Raw genomic sequence first — 20,482 nt, forward strand, 5'->3', positions numbered from 1 at the left:
GCCCTTCCAGCTAAGTTTTCTGAACTCTATTCATGTGTCACTCTCATCCAAGAAACTTCCATGTTAATCCCATACTCATCTTCAATTTCCATGAATGTTCTCTATTGTTCCAACTGACACTTGGCTATTCCTGAAAGACACTTCTAGAGCCCTCTCTAGACCTTCTCCTGCCATAATCCTTCAGACTGCTTCAGGACTCAGAGGTGGGGAGAGGGTGTTAATCTTCATGAATCCCCATTGTACTATTTCTTCCATTAACTGAGCCCCACTGGAATTCCCTTCAAGACCATGGTATCAGGCTTTACCACCCTTATCTCTGTTGCTGTGTTAACTACCTCCCTCAAAAAACCTTCATCACTCCATTCGTTGATGATTGTAGCTCCCCACTCACTGCTTTCCTATCATTATGCCCATCACATATATAGAAAATCAATCTCTTTGGTCCTTGTGTTCCTGGACTTCAACTTCAACCATCTTTTCCTAAACCCCTCTGCAGCTACCTTCTCCTATGGTTATACTTCAAATCATGTAAATCACCCAAAATCATCCACCTGAAAACCATTTCTACAATCCTGTTCTTCCAGTCCCCTTTACTTGCATTTTATTTACTGTGGTATTATTCACACTATTCTTTGACCCCGCAGAGTCCTGTAATGCAGTGACCCTACTATCTTTTCACAATCCATCATCCCCTTCATTTCTTTTTTTAACCTCCTGAGGTTCCACAACCCAGTACAGGACCCACTGCAAAGACCTCTTGTTCCTCCACCATTCCTATGTCACATCAGCCAGGGAAAAAAAGCATAGTCTCTATCAAACCTAACTACATACCTTCTGTCTATCTCTATCCAAGAGGCTGAACTAATTGAAGAAACTCTCCAAAAAGGCATCTCACTTTGAATTGACGCCCACAAAACTTAAATACAAACTCAAAACTACCAGACACACCTATCACATTTCTCTAATCAATGTGTGCTCATTCTCAAGTGACTTCACATCTTGTCTTCCACCTTCCTCAATCCTTTCTCACTCAGCTGATGACCTTGCCTCACACTTCATTAACAGCATAGTTAAAATTCCTGCTTTAAAACCCATCACCGTATCTCCATCTATACTCACTCCATTTTATCTTGTACAAGGACAGTCCTTGTAGCTACCTACATCTAAAGGAGGCCATTTCAAGCAGTGTCTCTCTAATTACTTACGGTGAAGGACCATGTTTTAAAAATTCCAAGCCATCAAAAGTCAACTTTTATCAATGACAACTACAATAAATTATAATCATTTTGGAAAACAGGTTGTTAATTCCTTCAAAAGTAAAATATATACCTATGATATTCTACTCTTAGGAAACTACCAAAGAAAATTAAAGCATATATTTCATACAAAAACTTGCACAAGAATACTCATGGCAGCTTTACTGGTAATAGCCCCAAACCAGAAACAATCTTAATGTCCATCAATAGGTGAATAAATTGTGGCCTCAAGAAAAGTGAAAAAGTACATCAAACTAAACAAAAATAATAATACAAAGTATCAAAATTTGTGGACACATCTAAAGCAGTGACGAGAAGCAAGTTTATAGCATTAAGTCCATACACAAAAGTCTCAAATCAGTAATCTTGAGATTTCACCTCAAGAACCCGGAAAAAGAGCAAAATAAACCCACATCAAGCAGAAAAGAGGAAATAATTAGGATATGAACAGACGTCAATATAATTTAAAAGAGAACAACAAAATCTATGAAGCAAAGAGCTGGTTCTTTGCAAAAACCAATAAAATTAATAAACTTCTAGCAAGATTGCCTTTCCTCCCCCAAAAGAAGACACAAATTACCAATATCAGAAATGAAATAGGAGTATGACTGTATAACTACAGGCATCAAAAGGATAGTAAAAAACTCTGCACAAATTTGACAACTTAGACACAACAGATCAATCCCTCAAAAAATACTACCACAACTCATTAAGTATGAAATAGATTATTTGAATAGCTCTTAATTAAATTTAATTCATAATTTTAACTCCCCTCCCTCCGCCAAAATCTTAAAGACCCAGATAGTGTAATTTGAGAATTATTCAGAATGTTTACAGAATTAACACCAATTCTTCACAGTCTCTTCTATAAAAAAAAACAAAAAAACAGAAGAGGTGAAACACTTCCGAATTTATCTTATAAAGCTAGTTAGTATTCTGACACCAAAAACAGATGGTACAAAAAGAAAACTACAGAGCAATATCCCTCACAGACACAAAAATCCTTTAACTGTTAGTCAACAGAATTCAACAATTATAAAATTATATACCACAACCAAGAAGGATTTTCATGGATGTAAGTTGACTTGATAAAAAAAGAAAAAAAAAATCAAGGTCAAGGTAATGCAATGCTAAAGGTGAACATGAACACTATCATATCAACAAATGCCAAAAAAAAAAAAAGCACTTAACAAAATCCAACACTCAATGATAATTACTCCCAGAAACATAGGAATAGAGTGAAAATTACCAAACTTGATTAAAAAAATCTATAAAAAAACCTACAGTAACAATACACTTAATGATAAAAAACAAACTGCTTTCCTCTTAAGATCATGAATGAGGAAAGGATGTCCACTCTTGCCGTTCTTATTCAACACAGTGCGGGAAGTTCTAGCCAGCGCAGTAAGGCAAGAAAGGAATTAAAAGGCATACAAATCAGGAAAAAAAAAAAAAAAACTGTCTCCATGTGTAGATGACACGATTGCCTATGCAGAAAATCCCAGGGACTCTATTTTTTAAAAAGAGAAAGGGAGAGAAAAAAATACTTAGGTGTAATCTCACAAAACACAGAGAACTTGCATGCTGAAAACTACACAGTGGTCACTGAAGAAATAAAAGATCTAAATAGATGGAGACATACCATGTTGCAAGACTGGAAGACCCAATAAAGTAAAGGTTTCAATTCTCCCCAAACTGATATACACGTTTAATGCAATTCCTATTAAAATCCCAGCAACATTTTTTATAGATACAGAAAAGATTTCGAAATCATCAGGAATGGCAAAATCAAACTGAAAATCCTCTCCTCCAAAAAAGCAATGAAAGCACTGACAAAAGTTGTCAAAATTAACTTTTTTGAAATTCTGGAATTTAATCAAAGGCTTATAATAACCTGGAGACTGTTTATTCAAGAAAAATGCCTGAATCTTGGTAAAAACAGCAAGATGTATGGGATTAAAAAAATTTTTTTTAATGTTTATTTTGAGAGAGCGAGAAAGAGAGAGAGAGGGAGACACAGAATCTGAAGCAGGCCCCAGGCCTCGAGTTGTCAGCGCAGAGCCTGATGTGGGGCTCCAACTCACAAACCCTGAGATCATGACCTGAGCTGAAGTAGGATGCTTACCCGACTGAGCCACCCAGGCGCCCCAAGATGTGTGGGATTTTAAACATGTCCTATTCCCTTCCAGTTCGCTGGCAGCCCTGAAAATCAACTGCCCACAATCACAGTGAAATCAAATTAGCTACTTAACAGCCACTGTAGAGGTCAGAACAAGGTTAGAAAGTTTTCAAGCTCTCATTCTCAGATAAGTGCCATTATCTGATCCGTCTGCACTTCTGCACTTACGCGAAAACCTTACCTGCAAAGGTTGTCTTTTTTTGATGTGACTCCACCACAGCTGGAAGTCTTTCCCCTGAAGGCATTTGTCAAAGACAATCAGTGGCCAGTGTTTTAACACCACAGTTGTTTCGAATAACAGTTGTGGCAAAGCTAACCAAAAAAACCTTAAAAAGCTGGAGAGGACACCCATAGGAGACTCTGGAAGCTCCTGAGAATCTAGAAGGCTATATGAGTAGGACAGTGCGCATGCCTAGGATGGTACACATTCTCCAGAAAGATTGGAGGAGATCCTAAGCTCTCACAGAGGCTCTGTGCAAAGAATGTTTCACCTTGAGGCTATGTGCAAGTAGGAAGTGAAACCCAAAACAGAGCTGTAAACTAGCACTGGATATTAACCAAAGTTTGCAACAACCCAGGGAGCATTTACTGAATCTTGGTGGAAAGTAAAAACACTGCCCTGCTATGTGTTGAAGGTGTGACCCAACATGCATGAAGAGACACTCAACAAAGACTGGGAGACAGAGTGGTTGCAATCATTTAAGGAAATATCTGCCCAGTATGCTAACTCAGCACAGACTTCCGTTGTCACACACAACAAAAACTACAAATTTCAAAGCATCAGTTAGGAAAGTAACTAAACCAACAGCAACAAAAACATCATCAACAAACAGCAACAAAAGCCTGGGGAGGGAAGGACAAATGATTTCAGCTGCCACATCATGCTATTTAAACTGCCAGTTTCAACAAAAACAAAATATAGGTCATACACCAGAAAATTAGCAGTCAATAGAAAATATCCCCGAGGAAGTCCAGAAATAGACTTACAAAGTAAAGACTTTACAACAACTATTTTAAAAATGTTTTCAATGAACTAAAGAAAACCATGTCTAGATTACTAAAGACAAGGAAATAATGTCTCAATGAATAGAGGATTAATAGAGGAATCAAGTACAAAAAAGAGCCAACTAGAAACTGTGGAGTTGAAAAGTACAATAACTGAAATAAAAAAATCACTAGTAGAGCTAAAAGCAGATCTGAATAAGCAAAACAAAGGGAAACTGAACATCAGTCACTTGAGATTATCCAGTTTGATGAAAAGAAAACAAATGAATAAAATGTGTATCAAAGTGTACCATCATGTAGGTCGAAATACGCAGAATAGGAATCTCAGAAGGAGAGAACAAAAACAGGCAGAATGACTACCTGAGGAAATTAAAAACCCCAAACTTCCCAACTTTGATCTAAAACATTAATCTGCATATCCAAAAAGCTAAATAACTTCCCAGTAGGATAAAGTGAAAAACATCACTGTTAACTGCTAAAAGACAAAACGTTGAAAGCAAGATAAAAGTAACTCATCAAGTACAAGGGATCCCACAAGGGATCCCCAAGAAGATTAACAGCTGACTCCTTCCTCATCAGAAACCAAGGAGGCTAGAGGGCAGCAGGATGTCATATTCAAAGCGCTGGGGGGAAAAAAAAACAAGAATTCTGTATCCAGTAAAACTATCCTTCAGAAACAAAGGATAATTTAAGACATTGCTAGATAAATGTGAACCAGGATAATTCATCACTAGCGCACCTGCCCTACAAGAAATCCTAAAGTCAGTCTTTCATGCCAAGATGAAAAGACACTAGACAGTAACTTGAATCTATACAAAGAAACAAAGAGCACCAGTAAAGGTAACTACAAATTAATATAAAAAATAGTTAAAATGTATCTGTTCTTTGTAACTTTTTTTCTCTTTTCTGATTTAAAAGATAAATCAATCCTGGTACTGATAAAAAAGATACAGTTGGTCTTACTCCCTAGTTCCTGGTTTGGAGTTCTTAACATCCTTGAAATTGCCTGAGTGACAGGAGTATCTTTTGTTATTGATACTGAGCACGTTTGAACATGCCTGATTTTATGCCAATAAGATGATTCTTGGAAGGGCCCCGAGATCGCTTCAGAATGGGGACTGGTTGTCCGAAGAATCAACCACAAGATCAGAGGGCTGGAACTTTCAGCCCCATGCCCTGACCTCCTGGAGGAGAAAAGAACTGGAGATAGACTTCATTTACCAATGGCCAATAATTTATTCAATTATGCCTACATAATAAAATGTCAATAAAAACTCATAATAAAATGTCAATAAAAACGACAAAGTTCTGGAGCTTCTGGGTTGGTGAAGAGGTCAATATGCCGGGAAGACAAAGCACCTAGTAGAGGTGAACGAAAGCTCTGAACACCCCACCCCCATATCCTGTCCTACGCATCTCTTCCATCTATCTGGCTGTTACTGAGTTGTATCCTTTATAATCAACCAGCAGTTGTTAGGGCACCTTGGTGGGTTCAACTGATAGAGCATGAGACTCCTGATCTCAGGGTTTTGAGTTCAAGTCCCACGCTGGGTGTAGAGATTAATTAAAAATTTAAAATTCTTGGGGCACCAGGGTGGCTCAAACGGTTAAGTGTCCGACTTCAGCTCAGGTCACGATCTCACGGTTCAAGAGTTTGAGCCCACGTCAGGCTCTGTACTGACAGCTCAGAGCCTGGAACCTGCTTCGGATTCTGTTTCCCTCTCGGCCCCTCCCTGGCTCACTCGCTTGGTCTCTCTTCCTCTCTCATAAGTAAATTATGAAAATTATTAAATTATTAATAATTATTAAATAATTTTTTAATTAAAAAATTTTTAAAAAACCCCAAAAAACAAAAAAATGGGAATTGTTAGGTGTAACATTTTCCTGGGCTCTGTGAGTCACTGTAATGAATGTAGAACCTAAAGGGGGACCGTGGGAATCCCTGCACTTGTAGTCAAGTCCAGCAGAAGTGCAGGTATCAATAACAAAAGATACTCCTGTCATTCAGGAAATTTCAAGGATGTTAAGAACTCCAAACCAGGAACTAGGGAGTAAGACCAACTGTATCTTTTTTATCAGTACCAGGACTGATTTATTTTTTATCTTGCCCTGGGTCCTGGGTCCTTGAGACTAATATATGAAGCAAAGGCTGTCCTAGGGACCAAGCCCTTAGCTTATAGTCTGCTCTAATTCCAGGTAGTTAGTATCCAAACTGAATTGAATGTAGGACACAGCTGGTGTCAGAGAATCAAACATCATTACAAAAACAAAACTGCATGAAGAAAGAATCATAAACTGTTCTAACAGGCTTATACTAATTAAAGTACAATTTGTAGGACAGTAACAGCACAAAGGAGGGAGAATGGAATGGAGCTATATATAGGGGCAAAGTTTTGCATACTACTGAAATTAAGTTGGTATTAATATAAATTAGATTACTATAAATTAAGATACTGTTATCCTAAAGGCAGCCACAAAGAAAATAGCTCAAAAAATACATGGTAAAGAAGGGAATTTAAATGGTACAACAGAAAATGCTTATTAACATAAACTAGTAATGGAGAACTAGAGGAACAAAAAAGTCCTAAGATACACTGGAAACAAATTAGCAAAAATGCTGCCTTGCCAGTAATTACATCAAATGGATTAAATACTCCCAATTAAAGGCAGGAAGAGGCAAAATGGATACAGAAGATGGCTAGGTAGGAGGATCTTGAGCTCATTTTGTCCCAAAGACACATCAAGGTAACAGTAACATCTATGAAACTAACCCTGAAAGCAATCTGAAAGACTAGCAAAACACATCTTCCACAGTCAACTGAAAAGAGGAGGCCACAGAGAAAATGATGGGAAGGGGACACGTGGGTGGCTTAGTTGGCTAAGTGTCCAACTTTGGCTCAGGTCATGATCTCACAGTTCATGGAGTTCGAGCTCCCTCGTTGGGCTCTCTGCTGTCAGCATGGAGCCCGCTTCAGATCCTCTGTCTCCCTGGCTCTCTGCCCCTCCCCCACTCGTGTGCATTTGCAAGTACTCTCTCTCTCAAAAATCAACAAACATTAAAGGAAAAAAAAAAAAAAGAGAGGAAGGGCAGAGACACTTCTGGGAAGTAAAGCCCTGGAGGGAGTAACCACAAATGGCAAAGACCCTACAAGCACAGAGAAGTGAGAGGATCAGACTCCACACTAGCCAATCCTGGCACTGGGAAGACCGTAACATGTGGCTTTAAAAATCAGCAGAATTTGGGGCACCTGGGTGGCTCAGTCGGTTAAGCGTCCGACTTTGGCTCATGATCAAACAGTTCGTGGGTTTGAGCCCCATGTTGGACTCTGCGCTGACAGCTCAGAGCCTGGAGCCTGCGTCTGATTCTCTCTCCCTCTCTTTCTGCCCCTCTCCAATTTGCGTGTGTGTTAAAAAAAAAACAAAAAAAACAGCAGAATTTAACTCTGAAAGAGCCAGAGGGCAAGAGGAAATTCAGCCTGTGCCCTTAAAGAGCCAACATAACAAAAAAACTCTGCTCAAGACAGTACAGAAGCAGCAGTTTGAGAAGTACCTGGGATGTAAGACAAGTGAATTTACTGACCAATCTTAGAATGTGTACCAAAGGGGCAGGGATCTTCAGGAGATCTCTCCAGGAACAAAAGTGCTGGCGATGCCGCAGATGACGCTGCCCTTCCATTCCCTCCATTTAGGTAGCTTGTCTGCCGGCATTAACACTCCATCTACCTTGCTAGCATCACATGCTCCGCCCAACCAGTCTCCTGGGGGCCAGCCCACCCAAACAACTGCCCCTAACCCACCATATGCTGCAGACAGCCCCAGCAGTTAGTGGTGCCACTCCAAAGTGACTCCCGCCCTGGGGGGACATAACCCCACACACCCGCACATCCGCAGTTCCAGCAGCCCAGACTCTTAGCTGGCTGTGCAGGGAGCCAGTTATGGCCTTTGACGCTCCTGCAAGTATGGCATCGAGGCTAACTGCAGACACGTACGCTGCCGGCAAGTCCTGCCCACCAGCAAGCCTGAGGCAGCCTCAGCGCAGGGACCAAACCCCGCCTAGTGCACCCACACCAAATATCTGGGGTCACTGCAGCCAGCAAGGCCAGAGGTGAGAGAGGCTCAGTCACAAGAGCAGGGCATACACAGCCCACACAGAGGGCACTCCTGGAACACCAAATTCTGGAGACCAGTGGGTGACTACGCTATAGGGTACCACAGGACCACCTTCTACACAAGGCCATGACTTTCAAGACTAGGAGATGTAGCTGACCTACTTAATACATAGAAACAAAAGACAAAATGAGATAGTGATATGTCCCAAATGAAAGAACAAGACAAAATTCACAAAGGTAAATGCAGAGGAGATAAACAACATGCCTAATAAAGAATTTAGGGGCACCTGGGTGACTCAGCTGGTTAAATGTCAGACTCTAGGTTTTTTTGGCTCAGGTCTCATGGTTCATGAGATCGAGCCCGGCACTGGGCTCTGCACCGACAGCATGGAGTCTACTTAGGATTCTCTCTCTCCCTCTCTCTCTGCCCCTCCCCTGCTCATGTCTTTCTCTCTCTCAAAATAAATAACTTAAAAAAAAAAAAAAACCCTCAAAACAAAGGTAACAAAAATTGGGACTTCAGAAATCAGATGATCTCAATGAGAACTTCAACAAAGAAAATATAACAGAGTAGAAGAATTTAATAACTGAAAAAATATACTAAAGGAATCAACAGATTAGAGGATGTATCAATGATCTGGTGGGGTAATGGAAAGCAATCAAGCTGAATATCAAAAAGAAAAAATAATACATAAATGAGGCTAGGTTAAGGGAATTCAGCAACATCATTAAACATAATAACATTCACATTATAGGGATCCCAGAAAGAGAAGAGAGAGTGGGGCGGCTGGGTGGCTCAGTCAGTTGGGTGTCTGACTTTGGCTCAGGCCATCATCTTGTGTTCTGTGGGTTTGAGACCCACGTGGGCTCTGTGCTGACAGCTCGGAGCCTGAAGCCTGCTTCAGATTCTGTGTCTCCCTCTCTCTCTGCCCCTCCCTCACTTATGCTCAGTCTCTGTCTCTCTCTCAAAAATAAGTAAACATTAAAAAGAGAGAGAGAGAGAGAGAGAGAAGAGAAGAGAGAAAAAAGGGGGCAGAAAACTTATTTTAAAAAATACTAGCTAAAAAATTTCCTAATCTGGGGAAGGAAAAACATCCAAGTCTAGGAACCACTGACAGCCCCTAACAAGATAAATCCCAGGAGGACCACACCAAGATACATAATAATTAAAATGCCAAAAAGTAATGATAAAGAGAAAATTTTTAGAGGAGCAAGAGAAAAGTTAAACACAAGAGAAACCTCCTAAGGCTATCAGGTGATTTTTCAGCAGAAACTCTGCCTGCCAAAAGGGAGGGTCAGTGATATATTCAAAGTGCCGATAAGAAAAAACTCACAACCAAGAATACTCTACCCAGCAAAGTTATCATTTAGAATAGGAGGAGAGATGAAAGAGTTTTTCACACAAACAAAAGTTAATAGAGTTCTCACTAAACTTAACAGGAGCTCTTTAAGTTGTAAGAAAAGGCCACAACTAGAAGAAAATGATGAAACGAAAAAAGTCTCATAGGTAAAAGCAAACATCTACTGAAAGGTAGATTAATCACTTATAAAGTCAGTATGGAAGTTAAAATACAAAAGTAGTAAAATCAATTACACCTACAAAAATTAGTCAAGGGATACCCAAATAAAAAGATGTAAAGTACAGTATCATATACATAAAATGTGAAAGGGGGAGCAAAAATGTAGTGATTTTAGAATGTGTCTGAATTTAAGGAACCACTAACTTAAAATAGACTGCTACACACATATGATGCTATATATGAACTCAGTGGTATCCACAAATCAAAAACCTAAAATAGATACACAAAAAAACACAGAAAGGAATACAAGCATAACACTAAAGAAAAATTTCAACCATAATATAAGAGCAAGAGAAGAAATGAACAGAACTACGAAAAGAACCAGGAAACAATATAAACAAAACAACAATAAGTATATACCTGTCAATAATTACTTCAAATGTAAATGGATTAAGCACTCCGGTCAAAAGACATAGGATGACTAAATGGATTAAAAAAAAAAATACCCATGTATATGCTGCCTTTAAGAGACTCACCTCAGACATCAAGACACCTACAGACCAAAGTGAAGGGATGGAAAAAGATATTCCATGCAAATAAAGCAGAACAACAAAAAGCAAGGGTCTCAGTGTGTATATCAGACAAAACAGACATTAAAACAAATACTAAAGCAAGAGACAAAGAACTACAGCACTACACACTGATAAAGAGATCAGTCCAGCAAGAAGATATAACAACTGTAAATAACTATGTAACCAACAAAGGAGCAACTAAATACATAAAGTAAATATTAACAAAGTGAGAAATCAATAGTAGAGGACTTTAACACTTTGATCATCCAGACCAAAAAAAAAAAAAAAATCAACAAAGAAACAGTAGCTTTGATCAACACTTAGATTAGATGGATCTAACAGATATATACAATACATTCCATCCAAAAACAGAATACACATTCTTTTCAAGTGCACACAGAACATTCTCCAGAATAGATCACATTGGGCCACAAAGTCTCAATAATTAAGAAGACTGAAATCATATCATATCAAGCACCTTTTCTGATTACAATGGTATAAAGTTAGAAATCAATTACAAGAAAAATCTGGAAAAAACATAAGCACATGGAAGCTAAACAAAATGTTACTTAACAATGAACGGGTCAACCAAGAAATTAATGAGGAAATAAAAAAATACACAGAGGCAAAAGAAAATGAAAACACAATGGGCCAAAATCTTTGGGACGCAGTAAAAGCAGTTCTAAGAGGGAATTTCATAGTGATACAGGGCCTATCTCCACAAGGAAATCTCAAACAACCTAACCTTACACTGCAAGAAGCTAGAAAAAGAACAAAGCAAACCCAAAGCTAGTAAAAGGAAGAAAATAATAAAGATGAAAGTAGAAACAAATGAAATATAGAAAGATAAAAAAAGATAAAAGAAACCAAGACCTGGTTCTTTGAAAAGATTAAACAAAATCAATAAACCTTTAGCTGGACGCATCAAGAAAAAAAAAAAAGGGAGGACTCAAATAAAATCTCAAGTGAAGGAAAAGAAATAATGGACACCACAGAAATATAAATAAGAAAATATTATGAAAAATTATAGGCCAACAAACAGGACAACCTAGGAGGAATGGATAAACCCCTAGAAACCTATAACTTCCCCAAATCAGGAAGAAACAGAAAATTCAAACAGACCAAATACTAGTATGAAATTGAATCACTACTCAAAAATCTCTCAGCAAACAAGGCCAGGACCAGATGGCTTCACAGGTGAAATCTACTACACATTTAAAGAGTTAATACCTATTCTCAAACTATTCCAAAAATTAGAACAGGAAATAAAACTTCCAAATTCATTCTATGAGGCCAGCATTTCGCTAATACCAAAACCAAAGATACTATCAACCAACCAACCAACCAAAAAACTACAGGCCAGTATCTGATGAATACAGATGCAAAATCCTCAACAAAGTACAGTATTAGCAATCCAAATTCGACAGTACATTAAAAGGATCATTCACCATGACCAAGTAGAAGTTATTCCATGGATGCAAGGTGGTTCAATATTCGCAAATCAATCAATGTGATACTCTGGTATAAAAATCCTATCACCATCTCAATATATGCAGAAAAACACATGTGACAAAATACAACATCCATTCATGTTTAGAGAGAAACATAACATAATAAAGACTATCTATGAAAAATCCATATCTAACATCACACTCGATGAAGAACTGAAAGCTTTTCCTTTAAGATCAAGAACAAGAAAAGAACATCCACTATCACCACTTTTATTCAACATAATACTGGAAGTTGTAGCTGCAACAACCAAACAAGAAAAATAAAAGACATCCAAACTGGTAAAAGAAGTAAAAATTGTCACTATCTGCAGATGGTGTGACACTAACATACAGAAAACTCTAACGCCTCCACCAAAAAACTGTTAGAACTGATAAGTGAATTCAGTAAAGATGCAGAATAAAAAATTAATATAAAGAAATCTGTTGCATTTCCATACACTATTAATATAAGGGCAAAAAGAGAAATTAAGAAAATGATCCTATTTATAACTGCACCCCCAAAATAAAAAATACCGAGGAATAAATTTAACCAAGGGGGTGAAAGACATACACTCTGAAAACTACAACACACTGATAAAAGAAACCAAAGGTGACACAAATGAAAGACAGACCATGCTCATGGAATGGAAGAATTAGTATCATTAAATTGTTCTGTTGTCCAAAACAATCTACAGATTCAATGCAATCCCTATGAAAATACCAAGAGCATTTTTTCACAGAATTAGAATAATCCTAAACTTTGGATGGAAACAGAAAAGATCTTGAATAGCCAAAGAAAATTTGAAAGAAAGCAAAGCTGGAAGTATCTCAATCCCAAATTTTAGGATATACTACAAAGCTATAGTGATCAAAACAGTATGGTACCAGTCCAAAAAAACAGGCACACTGATCAGTGGAACAGAACACAGAGCCTGGAAATAAACCCACACCCATATAGTCAATCTACAACAAAGGAGGAAAGAATATACAATAAAGACAAGACAGTCTTTTCAATAAATGCTGTTGATAAAACTCAATAGCTACGTGTAAAAGAATGAAACTGGGCTGCTTCCTTACCCCATACACAAAAATTAACTAAAATGGATTAAATTCCCTAAATGTAAGACCTGAAACCATAAAACTCCTAGAAGACAGCATAGGCAGTAATTTTTTTGACATTGTCCTCAGCAAGGTATTTATGGCTATGTCTCCTCAGGCAAGGGAAAACAAAAGCAAAAATAAATATTGGGCCTACTGGTATACCAAATACAACTACTAGTATACCAAAATGAAAAGCTTTTGCACAGTGAAGGAAACTATCAACAAAACAAAAAGGCAATCTAGTGAACAAAAAGATGTTTGCATGCAATACAAGGTTAATATCCAATCTGGTAAGAAGTTAATATACAATATATAAAGATCTTATGCAACTCAATACCAAAAAAAACTACAAAAAACAACCAACCTGATTAACACACGGGCAGAGAACCTGAACAGACATTCTCCCAAAGCAGACATACAGATGGCCAAAAGATAAATAAAAAGGTGCCCAACATCTCTCATCATTGGGGAAATGCAAATCAAAACCACAATGAGTGAACACTTAGAACCAGTCAGAAAGGTTAGCATCAAAAAGGCAATTAACAAGCGTTGGCAAGGATGTAACCATTGTGTTCTGCTGGAAGGAATATAAAATGGTGCAGACCATTTGTCACTGTGGACAACAGTATACAGGTTCCCTGAAAACTTAAAAATAAAAAACAGAAATGCTGTAAGATCCAGTAATTCCACTACCCAAAGAAAATGAAAACACCAGTTTGAAAATATATATGCACCCCTACGTTTACCGTAGCATTATTTACAACAGGCAAAATATGGAAGCAACCTAAGTGTCCATCCGTAAATGAATGGATAAAGAACACACACACACACACAACCAGAATATTACTTAGCCATAAAAAAGAATGAGATCTTTCCATTTGCAACAACATAAATGGACTTAGAGGAATTATGCTAAGTGAAATAAGTCAAAGACAAATGCCATATGATTTCACTTATATATGGAATCTGAAAAACGCACAAATGAACAAAGACTCTTAAGTACAAAAAACAAACTGGTGGTTGCCAGAAGGGAGTGAGTGGGGTACTGGGTGAAGTAAAGGGGATTAAGGAGATAAAAACCTCCAGCTATAAAATAAACCACAGAGATGAAAAGAACATAAGGAAACAGTCAATAATATTGGAATAACATCATATGATGATAGGTGATGACTACACTTACGATAAGCAAGGAGTAATATACAGAACTGTTGAATCAGTATGTGGTACACCTGAAACCAGCGTTAACACTGTATGTTAATATTTATTTCAATCAGACAAAGGAAAAGCCGTGATCCACCAGAAAAACATTTTAGTTTTTTTTTCAACATTTATTTTTGAGGGAGAGAGAAAGAGAGACAGAGAGAGAGAGACAGAGTGTGAGCAGGGGAGGGGCAGAGAGAAAGGGAGACACAGAATCCAAAGCAGGCTCCAGGCTCCCAGCTGTTAGCACAGAGCCCAACGTGGGGCTCAAACCCACGAACAGTAATATCATGACCTGAGCCAAGTTGGATGCTTAACCGACTAAGCCACCCAGGTGCCCTAGGAAACACATTTTAGATTTGAAGACACAAACGGGTTTAAAGTAAAAGGATGAAACTTTCTATAGTCAAACAGAACTCTTCATTTCCCCCCTCTTCACAATCCTCATTTCAGTACAAGGAACAACTATCCATCCAATTGTGAAGTGAAAATGTTAGATATGATCCTTGATTCCTCCACAATTCAATCCTTCTATCTACTCCCTCAGCAAATTTTGTGGTTCAGTTTTCTAAATTAGCTTGTCAACTGCTACCACGTGAGGGGAAGCCACCGTTCTCATGTGCCTAGCCTACCTCGGCAGCCTCATAACTGAACCCTCTACTTTTTTGTCCCACATGGTCCATTCTCCATAAGGCAATCCTGGGTGTTATTAAAAAAATATATGAAATACTGTTTCTCTCTGGCTTAAAAACCTCCAACACCCTCTGAGTTTCTCACAGCATTTAGAATCAAATTTAATTTCCCTTCTTTTTTCTTCAAGGGCCTATCTCTCATATCTGCTGTTTCTCAGGAACAATACTGGACCTCGTGGGACACACAGGAAAGATTGTCAAAGTGTTAAGAAAAAACAATTTAGAATTTAGAATTTGATTCATCAATATTAATATTCTAGAATGAGTGCAAAAGATGTATCTTCCAACATATGAGGCCTCAGAAAGTTCATCACCCAAAGCGTATTTCTAAAACACCCACAGAAAATATCCAGCAAGAAAAAAAACAACAAAAAAACCACCTCCTAAGAGGCAGAAGGATGATATAAGAAGTACTAAGATCGAAAAAGCCAATAAAACATTATTAAGTCTAAATAACCACAGATGGTAAAAAATAACATTTTAAATAACTGACAAGTAAAATTTCTGAGTACAGACATGGAGCGGAGGAAGAGAAAGTATCTTAATTAAATGGAAGAATACAAATGCTGATAACTATGAAAAACATGTTATTTAAACTTTAAGAGTAATCAGTAGAATAGGCTTAGAATATATAATTTTAGGGGAAAAATGGCGTAAGAAAACCTTTATCAACAGCAACAGAAAGTAGGAAGGGAAGCAGGAGAAAGCAAACAAAAAGTATAGTAAGTAGAAAACAACAGTAAATGGAACTGGTTCAACTCCCTTACTGTATGAAAAAGTGTCAACACACGAAATTAACAAAAACTACAAAACAAAACCCAGTATATACTACTCATACCAGATCAAATAAATCAAAACATGATGCAGAAGTAACAAAACACCATAGTTTTAAAATCTAGGAAGCAAAAACTAATATAATTTTGAGGCAAAAATAGACCTATCTACACTCACAGAAAGTATTTCACTTGAAAAATGGATAAATCAGGTAGGTAAGAAAGTATGTAGAACATCTGCATAATATAAGCATGGTAAACCTGTTCTAACACATATATACACACACACATATAAAACTCCACACCTAAAGACTGAATACACATTCTTTTTGAATATATATAAAGAACATGTATAAAACCAAATATAAAAGTCCAAAGAGATCTCAAAATATCTACAATAAAGTCGACATTTATTAACCATCAAGGAACAGAATTAGAACTCTACATTAAGGTTTTGAAATTACATATTCATAGACATTAAAACAGTATGAACTCCTATATAATCTTAAATGAATAAAAATATTAAACTGAAAATATAAAATCTTAAAGGGAAAAAAAAGAAATGCACTTATCAACACATAGGAGATACAACCAAGTGATAACGAGAAAAGTATTTATACCCTAAAATGTTATTTATTAAAAGTTAAAAATGAAATAACTTATAAAAATGACAAGCCCTAACAAATACATTAGGGAAAAAAAAAGACAATATTGGTTCAAGGAGCATTAAACTATTTAAGAAGTCAGCATAACACTGAAAAACCAGTTAAGGATGAAACAAAAGAAAATTTTAGGCCAATCTCACATGGTGCGAAAAATCCTAAATACAAGATTTTCTGGTTGAATCCAGCAATATATTAAAATACCAAGTAAGATGTGTGACAGAAACATAAGGATGGTTTAATTACACAACTTATCAACCTGTATTCCTGTTCAGGGTTTTAAAGATGAAATCTTTATGCCTTTTCCCTTCTAAACTCTAAAACAAGGGTTCACTCCCACAAGGATAGAGGGAACAAGGGAGGAGACACCAGCAATTGGGAGATTTCAATAACATTCATAAAAGGAGAGACAGCACAGGGACAACTAATTTAGCAGCCTAGTTAGTCTAAGAGCTACAGGGTAAAAGGCATGAAAGGACACAGAAAAGACTCTTCCAAAACAAAAACCAAAATACAAATCCCAGAGACTCTCAACAACTAGGAGATGGCAAGTACAAAAGGACTGCCCTGCCCTACCTCCTGCACCCCATCCGTACAGACAACCTGAGCACCTGACACAGACAGCCTAGCTTCTGCCATGGAAATGTGAGGTTTATTCTCTGGAGAAATTAGAGAGGTGCCTGCCTGGGCTTTGAAGATGAAGGCACAGAAAAAAGGGTGAGGCTGAAAACTGGAAGATTAACATAATGCTTCAACTGCCAGGAATGCTTCAGGTTATACACCTTTCCCTAAGAGAGGTAATTCAAATTTTAGTTTCTGAATGGTTCTAAAGAACAAAACCCCACATATAGCTGGGGATCTCTTAGCTAAAAAGCCCGTCTTCTTGCATAGTCATCCTAAAATAATTTTGCCATCAAGCCCCACACCTGTGCACAAGGACTCTGCATTAGCTTTGTAATGTCCTATCTTAACATAAACAGAATCTCTTAAAATTTAATTTCTGCTACTGAGATAACTAAATCCAATTTTACCATTAAAAAACTATAGCCACCCAGTTACAAAGATCATAATGCTTATTGATAAGTAGTTTTGAGAATTCTTCCTAATTACCCTCTGTGCAACTTCTCTACTTCCAGATCTTAGTATCCCTCACAGATTAAGAGGCAGAGAATGAAGAAAACTTTAAACAACTCCCAAACAAAAAGTCGTCCCATAATCCAGACCCGAACACAAAAAAGTTAGGGTAAATTAGCATAATAAAAATGTCAATACAAAATCTTACCTGTTTATCTTTCCTTTCTATAATATCTTGCTTTTGTTTGCATTTTTGAGATGTCTCTTTAATATCTGTTGCCTGTAAGATTGAACCAGAAGGAGGGGAATTTAGTTAAAATCTCAAGCAAGCAAATTATGTGGCCCCAGCCATCAAAATATTAAATTAACCCACCACGCTTTTTCATGATTTCTTTCAAACCAAATTCATAATCATCACCAAAAATACTAAGTTACCTGCAAATCTATAAAAGGTTATTCCTATTGATATTAACAACAGCTGTAGCAATATGCATACATATGTTTTATTTCTTCACATTTATTATCTCATGTTATTTCATCTGATCCTAAAAATAATCCTATTAGGATAGCAGGAACCCATAGTTTAAACCATTCTTAACATCTGATTCCAAAATCTCCCTAAAGTTAACAGCCATGACCATAAAAATTTTTAATTTAGGTTTAAAATGTTTAGTTTATTTGTTTTGAGAGAGAGAGAGAGAGAGAGAGAGAGAGAGGGAGGGAGGGAGGGAGGGAGACAGCGCGCGAAAGAGAGAGAATGCGTGTGTGTGCGTGGGAGGGGCAGAAAGAAAGGAAGAGAGAATCCCAAGCAGGTTCTGCACCGGCTTAGAAACCCCAAGATCATGACCTCAGGCAAACCAAGAGTCAGTTGCTTAACCAACTGAGCCACTCAAGCACCCCTTAGGTTTAAATGTTTTAAATACATTTTTTAAAAAATAGTATATTCCATATGCCACAGAATATGGCATAGAATACATAGAATACTATGTATTCTAAGACACACAAGGTTTTCTACAATGCACTCACAAAAGGAGTTCAATGTTTCTAGGAACACTACTCTGAATCCTCTTATAATTAAAACAATCACATTTCAGTTTTCCCTTTTGTATCTTGGAATTTCTATAAAGTAGCAACTGTCCAAATTTGACGATTAGACCCTAAGAACCCTGTGGTGGCCGAATTCAGTCAGAGAATGTAAACGATGAAAGCTACAAGTCCATCTACAAAATACCTTAAAAGATGGCAAAAGAGCTCTTGTATTTGCTAAAATAAAACACAGAAAATTCAAAAATGAGCCAGAGAAGTACCTTCTCTTTGATTCGAGCCTCCAAACTCTGACGCTGCCTCTCAATTTCTTCAATTCGACGTGTCATAGGGATCTGCCCTTCTTTAAGTTTTCTGACCTCTTCCTTCACTCGGTCTCGAGCTAGCTTTACTTCTTCATACTCCTGACGGACATTTTCATATTCCTTGCAATTAATTCAAAAAACAGAAGTTAATGCACTACTAGCTTAAACTAAGTCATATACTAAAATCAAGGTGCAGGAAAAACCAAATCTATGAAAAAACCCTTTTGATATCCTTTCGGCAGGTTCACGAGTATAAAGTTTGCCATAAGAAACAACGTCAGATATAGTGAATTCCAACAATGACGTATAAAGAAGCTTGACACTCTCTTAGTACTTGTCTCTATTACGAGGTCAGACTCCGACTTCCATCCCTCCCGGGTTCTGAAACTTACACACTAATTGCTACTAAAATAAGGGTTTCCTCTAGTCTCTCAATAGAGGAAGGATATCAGAACTTACAAATAAACAAAAGAAATTCAATTATGGTAAAAGTAAAAATGAAAAACAGTAAAATGTAAAAAGTAAAAATGAAAAAAAAACGAGGAAAATGGGTCAAAAGGAGAACAAAAAGCAGCATGCAGGTAAAAATGAGGCTTGTCATGTCACAGGAATTAATAAATATTTGCTAAAAAATAACAAAAGTAAGTGGAGTACTAAGAGAGCATACAGTAAGAATGAACGGGAGGAAGAAAAGATTATAAACATGTGAGTAAATTTTTAAAAAACGAAAAAAGATTGAAATCAATCTTAGAAAGAAAAGGATTAACCAAAAGACTTTAAAGGAGAAACATAAAGTAGGTTTAAGACTAATAATGGACATAGGAAAATGTAATCAAAACAAGCTAAAGAAAGGAAAAAGTTTAAGAATAATGGGATCGTGGGACAGGAGAGGGTGATGAGGTGGGGGGAGAAAGGCCACAAATACAGCCACTCATTTTTCCATTCTATTAACAACTATTTCCATCCTAAGCCTGGAACAAACATTATGAAACTTCCTCAATCTGTTCCGCCCATCAAAAAGAAATGCACTGAGGGAACTGACTCTTGAGTCCAAACTATGGTCTGGGACACTATTCATCATAGGGTGATTAGGAAGAAAACAGCAGCATCAATAAGCTTATGAAGCAGGAGTAGAGAATTACAGCACATAGCGTGCAGCTCCTTCCAGACCAAAAATCAGTTATCAGTAGTACACGCCAAGTGAATTCTCAGAGACCTAAGGACACTCCAAGAGTTTATTTTTATATGTGTAAACATTTTTAGATCATTACATTTTATAAAACAAAACTACCTGTTGAGGACTCATATCCAGAAAAATAAAGAGCACAATCAACTGTTACCCGCTATACAAGTATACAGCTACATCATACCACAGAGACAAATTTTATGATGATTTTTAAGGCAAAAATGAACAAAAACACCTAATCTGAATACAAAGCAATTAGTGCCTTCTTCATAGCTTTTCTGCCAGTAAAAAGAGTCACTATTTTTGCCTCTGAT

At 37.3% G+C, this 20,482-nt stretch overlaps 1 protein-coding gene across 2 annotated transcripts in view; it reads right to left on the minus strand.

The window, feature by feature from the left end:
* SMC5 (structural maintenance of chromosomes 5) overlaps positions 1 to 20,482 on the minus strand; it is a 95,174-nt gene that overhangs the window by 47,405 nt on the left and 27,287 nt on the right. For both annotated transcript variants that reach the window (XM_027041060.2, XM_027041059.2), the window contains exons 7-8: positions 18,941 to 19,102; positions 17,842 to 17,913 (exon numbers count right to left, since the gene is read on the minus strand). In XM_027041060.2, the coding sequence (XP_026896861.1) occupies positions 17,842 to 17,913; positions 18,941 to 19,102 (234 nt within the window). The remainder of the gene's footprint in view (positions 1 to 17,841; positions 17,914 to 18,940; positions 19,103 to 20,482) is intronic.

This window comes from Acinonyx jubatus, chromosome D4, assembly GCF_027475565.1.
Source record: "Acinonyx jubatus isolate Ajub_Pintada_27869175 chromosome D4, VMU_Ajub_asm_v1.0, whole genome shotgun sequence".
Taxonomy (NCBI): domain Eukaryota; kingdom Metazoa; phylum Chordata; class Mammalia; order Carnivora; family Felidae; genus Acinonyx; species Acinonyx jubatus.